This window comes from Bos javanicus, chromosome 2, assembly GCF_032452875.1.
Source record: "Bos javanicus breed banteng chromosome 2, ARS-OSU_banteng_1.0, whole genome shotgun sequence".
Lineage (NCBI taxonomy): Eukaryota > Metazoa > Chordata > Mammalia > Artiodactyla > Bovidae > Bos > Bos javanicus.
The window spans coordinates 97988781-98003366 of record NC_083869.1 but is presented as its reverse complement, the minus strand read 5'-3'; the positions used below and the strand labels follow the sequence as shown (position 1 = coordinate 98003366).

The window sequence follows — 14586 nt, the reverse complement described above, 5'->3', positions numbered from 1 at the left end:
GTAAGGCCTCCTCAGACAACCACTTTGCCTTTTTGCATTTCTTTTCCTTGGGGATGGTCTTGCTGCCTGTCTCCTGTACAGTGTCACAAACCTCCGTCCATAGTTGTTCAGGCACTCTGTCTATCAGATCTAATCCCTTGAATGTATTTGTCACTTGCACTGTATAATTGTATGGGATTTGATTTAGGTCATACCTGAATAGTCTAGTGGTTGTCCCTACTTACTTCAATTTAAGTCTGAATTTGGCAACAATGAGTTCATGATCTGAGCCACAGTCAGCTCCTAGTCTTATTTTTGCTGATTGTATAGAACTTCTCCATCTTTGGCTGCAAAGAATATAATCAATCTGATTAGGGCCAGGAGATCCTTAGAAATCATTTTTTGAGGGCAGTGATCAGCACAGTCAAATATAAAATATAGTCAAGCACAAGGACCCAGGACAATAAGGTAAGGAAAATGAGAAAGTAACAGCAAAAACATGCTTTCCTGGTGGCTTAGTGGTAAAGAATCTTCCTGCCGATGCAGGAGACACAGATTCAATCCTTGGTTCGGAAATACCCCATGGCAAAGAAAATGGCAATCTGCTTCAGTATTCTTGCCTGGAGAACCCCGTGGACAGAGGAGCCTGGTGTGCTGCAGTCCACGGCATTGCAAAGAGTTGGACTCAACTTAGCACGTGAGCAACAACAGCTGTAAACCTCATAGGCCAGCTATTACCGAAGACACTGGTCACATAGGTACCTGGAGTCACTGAGGTACCATCTATTTTTGTCATATCTCTTGGGAAGGTAAAATGTTGCTGAATTGTTTTTGGTCTACCTAATTTGCTTGGGACTCTGTAATTAAACCAAGTACTCTTAAATTGAGGATAAACACACTATTGGGTTTTTTTCTCTTATTATGTTTTATTTTCATATTACACTAGGAAAACATACCTTCTCAAAAGACTGCCTCGGGACATGTAATCTCCTTTCTCCCCCCTAAAAGATTTAAACTTTTGTTTATTCTTAATTATAGTGGCTTTTAATTTAGTGGTTTGTGGGGAACTTGAGATTATGGAAGTACATATATACTTTTTTCATGTACTTTTTGTTTTCAACATTTTGTGACCTTGGGCAAGTCAGTTAATTTCTTTACATTGCATTTCTTTAATTCTAAATTTACTGGGATACAAATATTTTCTAAAGTAGTTTCTAGTGCTAATAGTCTTCAATCAAATGTTTATTTGTAAAGAATTCCATTTATTCAAACAAATGAAAAATAAAAACAGAAAGGTCTCAGTACAGCTTAAAATGTATATCTCTTTGTAACATCATTATTGTTCTTTGCTTTGGATGTTTTATGTTAGCTTATATCTAGAGATTTAGTGAATAAAGAGAAATTACTCAACACATTTTATTACCTTTAAAGCATAATATAAAATTTATTATGGCAAGAAGTACCCAAGACAATAGGAGGAATGATGATCCTCCTCAAGTGTCAAAAACTTTCGAATAAGCCATTTGGTAAGAACTAAGTCAAATTTATTACACATTACCTTTCTTGGATGATTCTCATCTTAGTTTTTCTTTGATAACTCAGGCTCATCCCTGTGTCCACATCCTCACAGACTATCAATATTAATAATTGTATATCAATGAAAGAATTCACTTAATAGTTAGCAAATACATACCGAGTGATACAGGGTGCCAAGCATTGGATTGGCTTGGGTTGTGATGTTGAACAAAACCAGGTGTGGTCTCTGACCTTATGGTATAGAGTCTAACTGGGTAAAAATGGTATCAGCTGAAGAACCACGCAAATAAATGTGTAATTGAAAATCCTGGGACTTCCCTGGTGGTCTAGTGACAAAGATTCCATGCTCTCCATGCAGGGGGCCCTGGTTCAGTCCCTGGTCAGGCAGCTAGATCCCCCACACCGCAACTAAAAGATTCTGTGTGCCACAACTAAGACCTGGCGCAGGCAAATAAATACATAAATAAACATTTTAAAAGTAAATACTAAAAAAAAAAAATATCCTGGTGGGACTCCCTTGGCAGTCTAGCGGATGGAAGTCCATGCTTCCAAGGCAGAGAGCTCAGATATATCCCTGGTCAGGGAACTAAGATCCCACATGCCACAGACAAAATGTGAAGAAAAATTTTAAATAAAAAAATAAAATTAAAATCCTGGTCAAGTGCTATGAAGAAAACTCATTGCATTGTTAAATAGTTCTGAAATTAGATGGGTCTGAGATCAGTCCCAACTGTAGAACTTGGTAGCATTGTGATTTTAGGCAACTTTCTAAATCACAGTTAAAATGCAAATAGTTTGCTTGCTGGGTTATTGTGAGGATCAAATGAGAGAAGTGTGATATAATTTTACTCTTGTTTTTTACTCGTTTATTATCTACCTTCCTGGATGAGAATGTAAGCTCCGTGACAGTAGGAATTTTTCTGGTCTGTCTTCTTAACTGCTATTTTCTTGACATCTACATCAGAGTCATAACATGGGCATGAATAAATACTTTTTGAATGAATGAAATGTCTTTTAGGATTTCTTACAGGTAATCAGCATTCCCCCCAAAATATTTTGTACTTATTTGCTTTTTCTCTGTCATAGTCGGATTGATATGTTGTTAATCTCATGCTGCCTCCTGCAGTTCTGCTTCCTCTCATCTAATTTAACTCTGGATTAGAAAATCAGATAAATAAAGTCAGAATGGTAGAAGTACCTGTCCTCTGATAAGAGATTCTGAAGTAAAAGATAAGGCCTCTCTCTTAATACTAACAGGAGTGAGCTTTCATCCATGGACTCATTGAGATCTTTTTTGGTTATTTAAAAGGCGTTTGCAGTTTCAGCTGTATTCTGTATACTTGGACTTACTAGATAAGTAGACTCGTCAGTGCTTCTAATAAAGCATTCTCATTCTAGCTTTATATCACATCATATCATATATATATATATATATATACACACACATATAGCTAGTTAGTTAGTTAGGTTTAAGAAACTAAAAAAGTTTGGTTACCTATTCTGTGTTGTTATTTTTAGTGGACCACATAGAACTTAATGTTTGATACAATTTTTTCTAAGTATTTAAGGTAATTTTTATAATACCCTAATGATCTGTTCTTATGTCTAAAGTAAATTCACTTGGTTAATTCAGGGCAGCTGTTTTGCCCACTTTTTATTCATTGATTCCCAACCCCTATCTTTTAGTTAATTGCAGCATCTCCCAGAAGTCCGAATTATTTTCTTAGCTTTATTAATCTTGGCAGCAGGGTTTAAGATGAGTCACCAGGAAAGACTGAAAAGACTGAATCTTCAAACAAATGAAGCATTACATTTTATCATCATAGAGATAGTTATTTGTTTTTAGATCTCATACTCTAAAATGAAGATATAATGTTGTAAGTACATCTTCATTTACCCCATGGGGTATTATCTCTGGGAAAGTGAATTTCTACTTGAAATAATGTCTAGAATTTTTGTTGTTGTTGTTTTGCTTTAATGGGTCCCAGAATATGATATGAAATTAAATTCTAATGAATCATTATCATGCTATTTATTTCCACAAATGATAATTATCTCACAAAATGTAATGATCCTTTCTAATTGGGCATCATAATTGAAAAACTGCAGCTGAACTGATAAACTAATCACATATAAAGTAATTCTCTTACCTTCATAATATTTTCAATAGTCACTTCTCAGTTAATGAGAAAACATTGTTAGCAAATTCTAGGCTGAAGTTTTCAAACATAATTTTGAGTTTCTGTGACATTAAATATTGTATCAGCTAGATGTACAATATCAATAAGGAAATAAAATGTCTCCTGATGTGTTTTTAAAGTAATACCAATAGGATTTATTTTCTTTTGTAAAAACTCTACTTTTCCCTTTTAACCTCTATTAATATAAGTCTTAAACTTAATGTTATAGAAAATGTTTAAATCATGATACAACCACTGGAAGACATGTCATGTAACTATTAAAAAAATGATCTGTATTAAAAAAGATGTGGTCATATAGGAATGTACTTCCTTTAGAATGTTAAGTGGAAAAAATCAGGATACCAAAAGCATTGTGATACCATGGTGTCACAAAGAGTCAGACACGACTTACCAATTGAACAGCAACAGCCTTAGACCCTCATAGGGGTATGATTTTATAGGGGAAGAAAAAGAGACTTAAAGGAAAAAATCAAAATTTTTTCCTAATGCTATATTTGTGTTTAGATGCAAGGATTTTAAAAAATATTTTAGAATTTTTCAGATTTTTTCTCTTTGCAAATTTTCCTTTAAAATGAAAAAAAAATAGTGAAATATTAGAAAGTCTCAATTTCAAACTATATTCCATATGTCAGAAAAACAACTCACAGATTATACTGAAGAATCTGAGCTATACTCCCAAACTATAGGTTAGTTAGAAATTTTTGATAGATTTTATGTCCCTGATAGCTCAGTTGGTAAAGAATCGGCCTGCAATGTGGGATACCTGGGTTTGGTCCTGGAGTTGGGAAGATCCCCTGGAGAAGGGAAAGGCTACCCACTCCAGTATTCTGGCCTAGAGAATTCCATGGATTGTATAGTCCATGGGATTGCAAAGAGTCGGACACGACTGAGCCACTTGCACTTCACATTCAGAAAAAATATAGTTCTCATATAGGCTTCCTAGTCTCCTTGCCTTTATACTCTAAAAAGTCCTCTTGAAATTAAGAGCCAGAGGGTGGGAATGGCAGATGGCTCTACAATATTTGATCTCTTTTCCTCTCAAGCTTTATTATGTAAAACTTGAACATATAGAAAGCATAGAAAAGTAAATCAGCTTATTCCTAGCTTAAATAGTTCTCAATATTTTGCTACTCACTTCAACTATTTCTCTTCCTGATATATTTTTTTCCTATGAACTTAAATAAATTTTATTGATATTTTAACTATAAAGACTTTCATTTATTTCTTTGATAAACTTTTTTTCAACATACCCACCATGTTGTTATCACCTGCTAATTTTTTATTATTCTTTTAATATTTTAGTCATAATTTATCACTATCATAAAATTCTCTATCCATATTCATATTTTGCCAGTTGTCTCAAAGTCATCTTTTTATTGACAATTTATTAGAATCAGGACCCAAACAAAATCTGTATTACATTTGGTGGTTATGTCTCCTAAGTCTCTTATTCTCGAATAGCCACTTTAAAATGTATTATAAGTTCCTAATGCCAAAAAGACTGAAATTATAGATGACATTTTAGTGTTCTTATAAAATTAATATAAGTTCATTGTACAATAACTTAAAAATTCAAGAGCTATCTAGAAGAAAGTGGAAATCACTTGTATTGCTCAGAGTATATTTCCTTCCTATCATTTTATACATAATTTTCGTTGTTGAGCTCTATTGGAAGTTTTATATCTTATTTCAATAGTATATCTGAAGCTTTTTATACTTAAAATATTTCTTTTCCATTTTAATGGTTGTGTAAAGATGTACCTTAATTTTTCAGAGTTAGGTAAATAACTTAATTTTTTTAAATCAGTTCAGTCACTCAGTTGCGTCTGACTCTTTGCAACCCCATGGGCTGCAGCACGCCAGGCTTCCCTGTCCATCACCAACTCCTGGAGTTTCCTCAAACTTAGGTCCATAGAGTCGGTGATGCCATCCAACCATATCATCTGCTGTCATCACCTTCTCCTCCCACCTTCAATCTTTCCCAGCATCAGGGTCTTTTCCAGTGAGTCAGTTCTTCGCATCAGGTGGCCAGAGTATTGGTGTTTCAGCTTCAGCATCAGTCCTTCCAGTGACTATTCAGGACTGATTTCCTTTAGGATGGATTGGTTGGATTTCCTTGCAGTCCAAGGCACTCTCAAGAGTCTTCTCCAATACCACAGTTCAAAAGCATCAGTTCTTTGGTGCTCAGCCTTCTTTATGGTCCATCTCTCACATACATACTGGTAAAACCATAGCTTTGACTACAGACTTTTGTTGGCAAAGTAATGTCTCTGCTTTTTAATTGCTGCCTAGGTTGCACAGAGTCGGACACGACTGAACCGATTTAGCAGCAGCAGCAGCAGCAGATTGGTCATTGCTTTTCTTCCAAGGAGCAAGCATCTTTTAATTTCATGGGGGCAGTCACCATCTACAGTGATTTTGGAGCCCAAGATAATAAAGTCTGTCACTGTTTCCATTGTTGCCTCATCTTTTGCAATGAAGTGATGGGACTGGATGCCGTGATCTTAGTTTTCTGAATGTTGAGTTTTAAGCCAGCTTTTTCACTCTCCTCTTTCACTTTCATCAATAGGCTCTTTTCTTTAATTCCTCTTCACTTTCTGCCTTAAGGGTGGTGTCATCTGCATATCTGAAGTTATTGATATTTCTCCCAGCAATCTTGATTCCACCTTGTGCTTCATCCAGCCTGGCATTTCACATGATGTACTCTGCATATAAGTTAAATAAGCAGGTGACAATATACAGTCTTGACATACTCCTTTCCCAATTTGGAACCAGTCTGTTGTTCCATGTCCAGTTCTGTTGCTTCTTGACCTGTATACAGATTTCTCAGGAGGCAGGTAAGGTGGTCTGGTACTCCCATCTCTTGAAGAATTTTCCAGTATGTCATGATCCACACATAGAAGAAAATAATAGAATGGGAAAGACTAGAGATCTCTTCAAGAAAATTAGAGATAGTAAGGGAACATTTCATGCAAAAATGGGCACAATAAAGGACAGAAACGGTATGGACCTAACAGAAGCAGAAGATATTAAGAAGAGGTGGCAAGAATACACAGAAGAACTATACAAAAACAATATTAATGACCCAGATAACCAAGATGATGTGATCACTCACCTAGAGCCAGACATCCTGGAGTGTGAAGTCAACTGGGCCTTAGGAAGCATCACTGCAAACAAAGCTAGTGAAAGTGATGGAATTCCAGCTGAAGTATTTCAAATCCTAAAAGATGATGCTGTTATCAACAATAACAACCAAATGTAAGTATTGTACTCAATATGCCAACAAATTTGGAAGACTCAGCCGTGGCCATAGAACTGGAAAAGGTCAGTTTTCATCCCAATCTGAAAGAAAGGCAATACGAAAGAATGCTCAAACTACTGCACAATTGCACTCATCTCACACGCTAGCAAAATAATGCTCAATATTCTCCAAGTGAGGCTTCAATAGTACATGAACCAAGAACATCCAGATGTTCAAGCTGGATTTAGAAAAGGCAGAGGAACCAGAGATCAAATTTTTTTTAGAGACACATCTAATTTAGAAGATCATTTTACAGTGTATTCCAGCATTTTCTTGTTGCTACAGTTGAAGAGACTTGTATTTTTGAGTGAATGGGGAGGGGGGTGTAATTTTCCTACTTAATTCCTAGAGTAGGGAAAATGGGCTGGTCAAGGCACTGTTTTCTCTATATGTAGTAGATACTGCCTGGATCTCGTCCACTGGTCATCTGAGAGGTGCTTGTTTTTGCCGTGTGGAAGACAAGCAGTGCCCCTACTAGGCCATTTTAGTGAGTTTCTATAAAGTCCTATTTTATGTAATTTCTTTAAAATATCATTGAGTATATCTGAGTAAATAATGTGTTCATTTCTCCAAATATTGTCAAGAAAAAGAAAGATAGTAAATTCAACTATTGGCAGGACGCTGGGCATCAGGGAAGGTTTGGAAAAGGTTGCCGCCTACTTTAGCTGCTATAGGTTGAAGTCATCAGACAACTCCAAAAGACAAAAAGTAGACTTGAAATAGAGATTACAAATTATGCAAAAATAGTGATTCTTAGGCATGTACTTTATGAATATGTCAGTTTCATAGGGATCTTAAATCAGCACGAAGTGTGTGGCTTAATATAGGAGATGTTTTTTCTTCCACAGTTCTGGAGGCTAGATGTTGAAAATCAAGGTGTCAGGCAGGGCCATGTTCTTTCTGAAGGTTTAAGGCAGAATCCTTCCTTGCATTTTCCTGGCTTCTGGTAGTTCCTAGCAGTCTTTGGCATTTTTGGCTTATAGACCATTTCTCTTCTGCCTTCACATGTAAGGATGTTATTCCCTGGGATCTCTTCCTGAACTCTTTGTTTCTTCTTATAAGAACATCAGTAACTGGACTTAGGGCCACCCTAATCCACTCTGACATCATTTTACCTCATTAATTACTCCTGAAAGTCTGTATTTCCAAGTAGGGTCACAATCTGAGGTTCCTGGTAGATGTAAATGTGACAACACTCTTCAGCCCCGTATAGCAAGTATGGGTATTTGTGTATAAGAATAGATTGGTAACTGGCAGGCTATCATAATCTCTTAGATAATACACATTCTAATTTTCTTCTCGATGTTGAGTTCTGCTTTTCTTAAGTGTGTTTAGTATAAGAGTACATGAATGTAGGGGAAATATTGAAAAGTACTAAAACAATATTTTAAAATTCTGTGTTGAATACTTGTTTTCTGCTGCTATTTCTTGAGATTAGAAGATAAAAATAACTTTATGAAATCTTGTCTGTGTTTTTATGGTTTTAGCTTTCTAAATTTATAGCCAGGCCCAAAAGTTTCTTATTTAGTAAAAGCATTTGAGCATGGCATTATGATGATGATTCCAGTCCTTCTAAGAATACAGTTTGGCTTAAGCCAAAAGTTATTAAATACTTGAACAAGTTACTAAAAATCTTAGACTATCTTTCATTGAGTTTTAACACATGTATACCTGTGGTGGATTCATTTCGATATTTGGCAAAACCAATACAATATTGTAAAGTTTAAAAATAAAATAAAATAAAAAAAAAAACAAAAACAGATTGAAATTAGACTGTTCTTCCTTATTTATTCACCATTTTCTCCATCACCAAGATGATACCAAGAACTTAGCAAATATATGTTCCTATAAGCCCATATCTTTAGATTGTTTTATTAATTTTGATACAAGTGAATAATGTTTGCAGAAAGTGATTTTGGTAGGAATTAATATTCAAATATCAGTTAAAAGATTTTTTTTTAATTTAAATTTTATTTTATTTAACTTTACAATATTGTATTGGTTTTGCCATATATCAAAATGAATCTGCCACAGGTATACATGTGTTCCCCATCCTGAACCCTCTTCCCTCCTCCCTCCCCATACCATCCCTCTGGGTCGTCCCAGTGCACCAGCCCCAAGCATCCAGTATCGTGTATCGAACCTGGACTGGCGACTCGTTTCATATATGATATTATACATATTTCACTGCCATTCTCCCAAATCATCCCACCCTCTCCCTCTCCCACAGAGTCCAAAAGACTGTTCTATACATCAGTAGAGTATACTAATGCATATATATGGAATTTAGAAAGATGGTAACAATAACCCTGTATACGAGACAGCAAAAGAGACACTGATGTATAGAACAGTTAAAAGATTAAATGCTTCACTTCTGGGCCTTTGGTTTCTGCAGTAATCAGAGTAAAATTTTAACTAAAAAATTCACTTGAAAATTCCATTTATTCTCTGTAAAAGCAAATTGAATGCCTGTCGTTATTCATAAATATCTTAACTGCTAAGATTTTCTGGAATTGTAATAGACAATCAGTTATACCAGAAAGTCATTACTATTAGAAAAATTAGGCAATGTTAATAAAACAGGAACTCATGACTTTTGAAATATTTTCTTCGATAAAACTCTTGGTCATTTTGCACTTTTTAAATTAGAAGAAAAAATTTAAACTTTATCCATGCTTTCTCTTTTACAAATCAAAATATCTTACAGTTCTCATCTGCTTTATAATACTTACCCATTTATAATAGGCATATATGATTATAAGATAAAATAAGGTACATCATTGCTTACTATCAGAAACTAACTTTTGTAAGTCAAAATTAAGAGATTTAGAATGGAACTCAAGGCAGTGTAAATATGTCTTATTTTTCTAAATGCTCTCTTATAACCTTCTATTTAGAGCTTCTTTTGGCTCTTAAACTGTAATGTTCCATGTTTACTCATTCACTAAACTATTTAGGTAAGGTATGTAGTGTTATATGCTTCCCATATAAGGTATGGGCTTCCCAAGTGGCTCAGATGGTAAAGAATCTGCCTGCAGTGCAGGAGACCTGGGTTCAATCCCTCAGTCCAGAAGATCCCCTGGAGAAGGAAATGGCAACCCACTCTAATATTCTTGCCTGGAGAATTCCACGGACAGAGGAGCCTGGCAGGCTATAATCCATGGAGTTGCAAGGAGTCGAACATGATTGAGCAACTAACACTTTCACATTATGTGGTATTATATACATACCCTGTGCAAAGCACAGAGCTGGAGTGATAAATCGGAAAATGTATATATGTGTACATTTCTCCATTCATTCTATAAATATTTATTGAGCATTTGTCATATGCCAAGTATAATATCAGGAACTTCTGATAAAAAGTTAAAACACAGTCTCTCTATTACTTACAGTTTTAGAAAAGGAAAAAGACACTAATCAGATAGTAACACAAATAATTGTAAAATTGGCATCATGAAAAATACTATGAAGAAAAGGTGAATGGTACTATCAGAACTCAGAAGGGAATTTGACTTTGTCTTTGGAGAGACTATGCAAGGGCTCAAAGACTTCCCTGAGGTACTGACTTTTGAACTGAGAGCCAAATGGTTATTGGAAATTACATAAGTGAAGAAGGATGTGAGAAAATTCCTGGAAGCAGATATTATATATAGTAGGTTTAGTACTGGAGCAAGTGTGAGTTGTTTGGAATTAAAAGAGGCAATGTGGCTGAACACAGAGAAGGAGAGGGAGTGTGACACATGAGGAGGCTGAGAGAGCAGACCAATCAGGGCCTTTTCCATTAAGGATTTAAGTATTTTTCTCAAGAGCAATGAGAAGGCTTTGAGAGATTTTAAGCCGTGTAGGCATGGAAGGAAAGGGTAAAACAGGACCAGATTTGTTTTCCTGAAAGATTAGAAGGGACTGGATGGAATAAAGTGTGAATGAGGGGGGCCAGTTACAAGGGTAAAGGAGGAATTCTGGCAGAAAAAAGCTTGGATTAAGAGAGTGGTAGTGGAAATGGAGAAAGGTGTAAGCCCCAAACCCCCTCATTTCTTACCCCTCCTCAATTATTTAGTTTATTTTAGAGCCAAATTGTACTATCTGCCTATTACACAGGGGCCCTAGGCTATCCTTTTGGAGATTTTTATTGTTCTCTGAACAAAAGCTTCCAGTTAGAAATCTAAAGGAGTGTGATTTGTGTCCTTACCTGGTACTACACCACTTGTAAGCATGCTATTTCAAAATTATATGTTGATATTTATTGATAATTTTTGTGACAATTATGACAGTACTTGGCAGTGGCTTATTGTGTCCTCAGTTTCTGGGGTTTCCTAGGGTACCCACAACTCAGTGGGAAAACTTAGCCTTGTCTCTTATTGAAATGTTTTTTTCTTCCTGGGTTTTCTCCTCCTCCTCCGGTGTCTCTTACATCGCCTGCACTGGCGGGTGGGTTCTTTACCACTAGTGTTAGGTATTGGATTATTATCTCCTGAGGGGAAAAATAACCTTGGATTATAGAGTCACTTAGGCAGCGTTTTGTTGTCCTCCAGATAATTTCCTCTTGTTCTCCTTTTCAGTAAGATTCATTCTCTTTAGTGTAAACCATTGGGCAGAATAAGTGAGTTTATCAGTGGTTTGCAGAGTTTATCAGTGGTTTATCATTTATCAGTGGTTTGTAAAGGGTAAATAACCCTTTACAGCAGCTTCCCAGGTGGCTCAGTGGTTAAAGGATCTGCCTGCCAGTGTAGGAGATGCAGGTTCAATATCTGGGTTGGGAAGATCCCCTGGCAGGCTATAGTCCATGGGGTCACAAAGAGTCTGACACAACAGAGTCACTATCACTTTCATCAATTATTTATAAAGTGATTTAAGTGCCAACTTTGGTGAGCTTTTTCCGATGATACTGTATTAGTCTTTGAAACTTGAAAATGTAACATTTAGAGACACAAATAAGCTTTCCATTTATCTTTAAACTAGCCTGTGAGCCTCTCACCAGTTCAAAAGCTGAGAGATGTCATTCAGTTAAGAATATAGTGGCTCACCTCCTTATACCTCCTGCAGGGACGGGGAAACAAGTGCCCACTAACAACTAGAGAACTGAACAGAGGAAAGAACTGCTAGAACTGTGCTCCAGACTGCTAGAATAAAAACTCTTCATTATCCCTAGATATTACCCAAGCAATGTCTCTTTTAAGGAGCCAGTGTCATCTGCCTAGAGATTATTTCTCACTTTCTAGAAGAGCTACCTTTTGTGCTAGATCTACTCCTACGTTCCTGAATCCTCACTCTCCTGATGTGATCACCTCTAGTACTAACCACCTACTAATCGGTCTTTTTCCTGACCTTGGTTTACGTCTGTATCCGACATGCTTAGTACCTAACTTGATACTGGCTATCACCTATGCCTTCTGTTTACCCTTGATGTGGTAGCCCAGGTCAAGGGCTGGTTTCTCAAGAGCAGACTGTTACTCTTAGCACGTTATACACTTCAGGCTTTTATAGTCATACATATGATATATTACAAAAAGTATCATCAGTACATGAGACTGGACCTGTTAATTTGAGAGTATTGGTATATCCTAAACCTTTCTCAGATAGATAATCTTTAGAATATTTATTAACTGATAATTAAAACATTCATGACTAGAGCTTTCTGAAGACTGAAGTTAATATTTTAAAAATAAAATATTTATCATCAGATTTTTTTCCCTATACTGGTCTGGCCAATAGACATACTCAATTATGTATTTGTATGTAATCACCAAATTCCATATTTTATTATTCTCTCTTAGTTTCACCAACAGAAGCCATTCAGGTACCTTTATTTCTAGTTTCTTACTACTATATAAAGTTTTCTTGAATTACTTGCTTTATCTGAAAGAGAATATTGTGCAGCATTCAAAACCAGTGACACAGCTATAGAAAAACTGTATCTTATGTTTACCTTTAAACACTGATTCTACTTGAACCAAATAGCACATTTAGAATTTATTTGTGATTAGCAATAGCACATATAGATTCACTTGTTGATCTTAGAATGCTAAGTTGGCTAGCTTTTGTTTATATAAATAAGGTTGAACTGGTAGATTATAGTGCCTGAAAAGCTGAATATTTTATATGTAATATACTGGTATAAATAAATTTATGTGGTGACAGCATTAAATCCCTCCTGATCTAAAATATTTAAGTATTTTAAAATTAATATGAGGGATAATTATAAAATTATGCTTATTTTCATGTGTATTTTGTGTGATCTGATAAAATATTTTATAGTTTGTATCTTCTGTATCGTCAGAAATTTTAAAAAATTCTTAAAATGTAGACAGATTGCATCTTTGTTTCAGAATCCCCTGGTAAGATATGTAGTGCTTATTTAAGAGCAGCTAATGATGTAGTGATGAGACTTTAGCCTTTTTAAAATCTACAATCCTGTGTAAATTCACCCTTATTGAAAAAGAATTTGATGTAGATGCTTTTAACACTGTAATATTCATGATTATTGATTTACAGTGAAATTTACATTGTACTAGTGAATTTATGTGAGCATCTCTAACCTATGGGATATTTATTTTGCAGGAGAAAATACAGATTCTGTTTTCACAACTTGAAATGTAATTTTCCATTAATATTGATTCTTTCATCAGTTGTTACCACAAAATTGGCTAAAATTAATGCTCCTCTGTCATAATAGATCAAGGTGATTTACATTTAGTTTTCTTTGTCTTTGTTTGTTTTGTTTTATTCCCTCCACTCCCCAATTATTTCATGGCATTTCAGTGCTTCAGAGAATTTAGATGAGCTCTCTTCCTCCAGTAGCTGGTTACTTAACCAGAAGCACAGTAAGAAAAGGAGAAAAGACAGGACAAGATTGAAATCTCCATCCTTGACTATCATGAGTACAGCAGCTCGAACAAGGCCACTTCAGAGTTTCCACAAACGAAAACTCTACAGATTGAGCCCAACATTTTATTGGACTCCACAGGTAAGGTTGCCTTTGGGAAAACATGAACAAAAATTTTACTGTCCATATATTTAACAAGTGACAGGATATGAATTGTACATAGTTATTTAGAAGAAGTGAGATTTAATAATTTTTGTAACATAGCAGTGTATTCTGAAATTCTCACATTTCCATTTTTTTAAATCATGTTTAAACTAATCTGAAAGAAAATTACATATCAAGTTGACTTTAAAATTTTACCGGTAAGGGTAATAAGACACAAGCATGTTATATATTTGTCTTTTGCTTAGTAAAGAAAAAGGTAAAAATCTACAGGGCTGTAGTTATTTTGGAGGAAATGACATCGCTTTCCTTTATAGGCGTAGTATTTGTTAAATTTGATGAGCACCCCTTTTTCATATAAGCAGTGAAAGTTTAGATGACCATGCTTACACTTTTTACAAATAAAATATGCTTTACTAAAAGCATTCATTTTGAAAAGCATGTTTTTCATTTATTAGCAAAATATTAGGTTTACATCTTTCAGTACATATCTTAAATAAACTGTGATGGAGGGAAAAATAAGTCATCTCTAGTCATCATTAGGTATAACATGCTCTTTTTCTATATTTTAAATAATACGTCAG

General features: G+C 35.2%; 1 protein-coding gene across 10 annotated transcripts in view; it reads left to right on the top strand.

Moving 5' to 3' along the window:
* The window catches only part of KANSL1L (KAT8 regulatory NSL complex subunit 1 like), a 125375-nt gene that overhangs the window by 67714 nt on the left and 43075 nt on the right, over positions 1–14586 (top strand). For 8 of the 10 annotated variants that reach the window (XM_061383708.1, XM_061383713.1, XM_061383742.1 and 5 more), the window contains one exon: positions 13777–13981. In XM_061383708.1, the coding sequence (XP_061239692.1) occupies positions 13777–13981 (205 nt within the window). The remainder of the gene's footprint in view (positions 1–13776; positions 13982–14586) is intronic. The other 2 variants (XM_061383765.1, XM_061383757.1) reach the window with 2 other exon arrangements.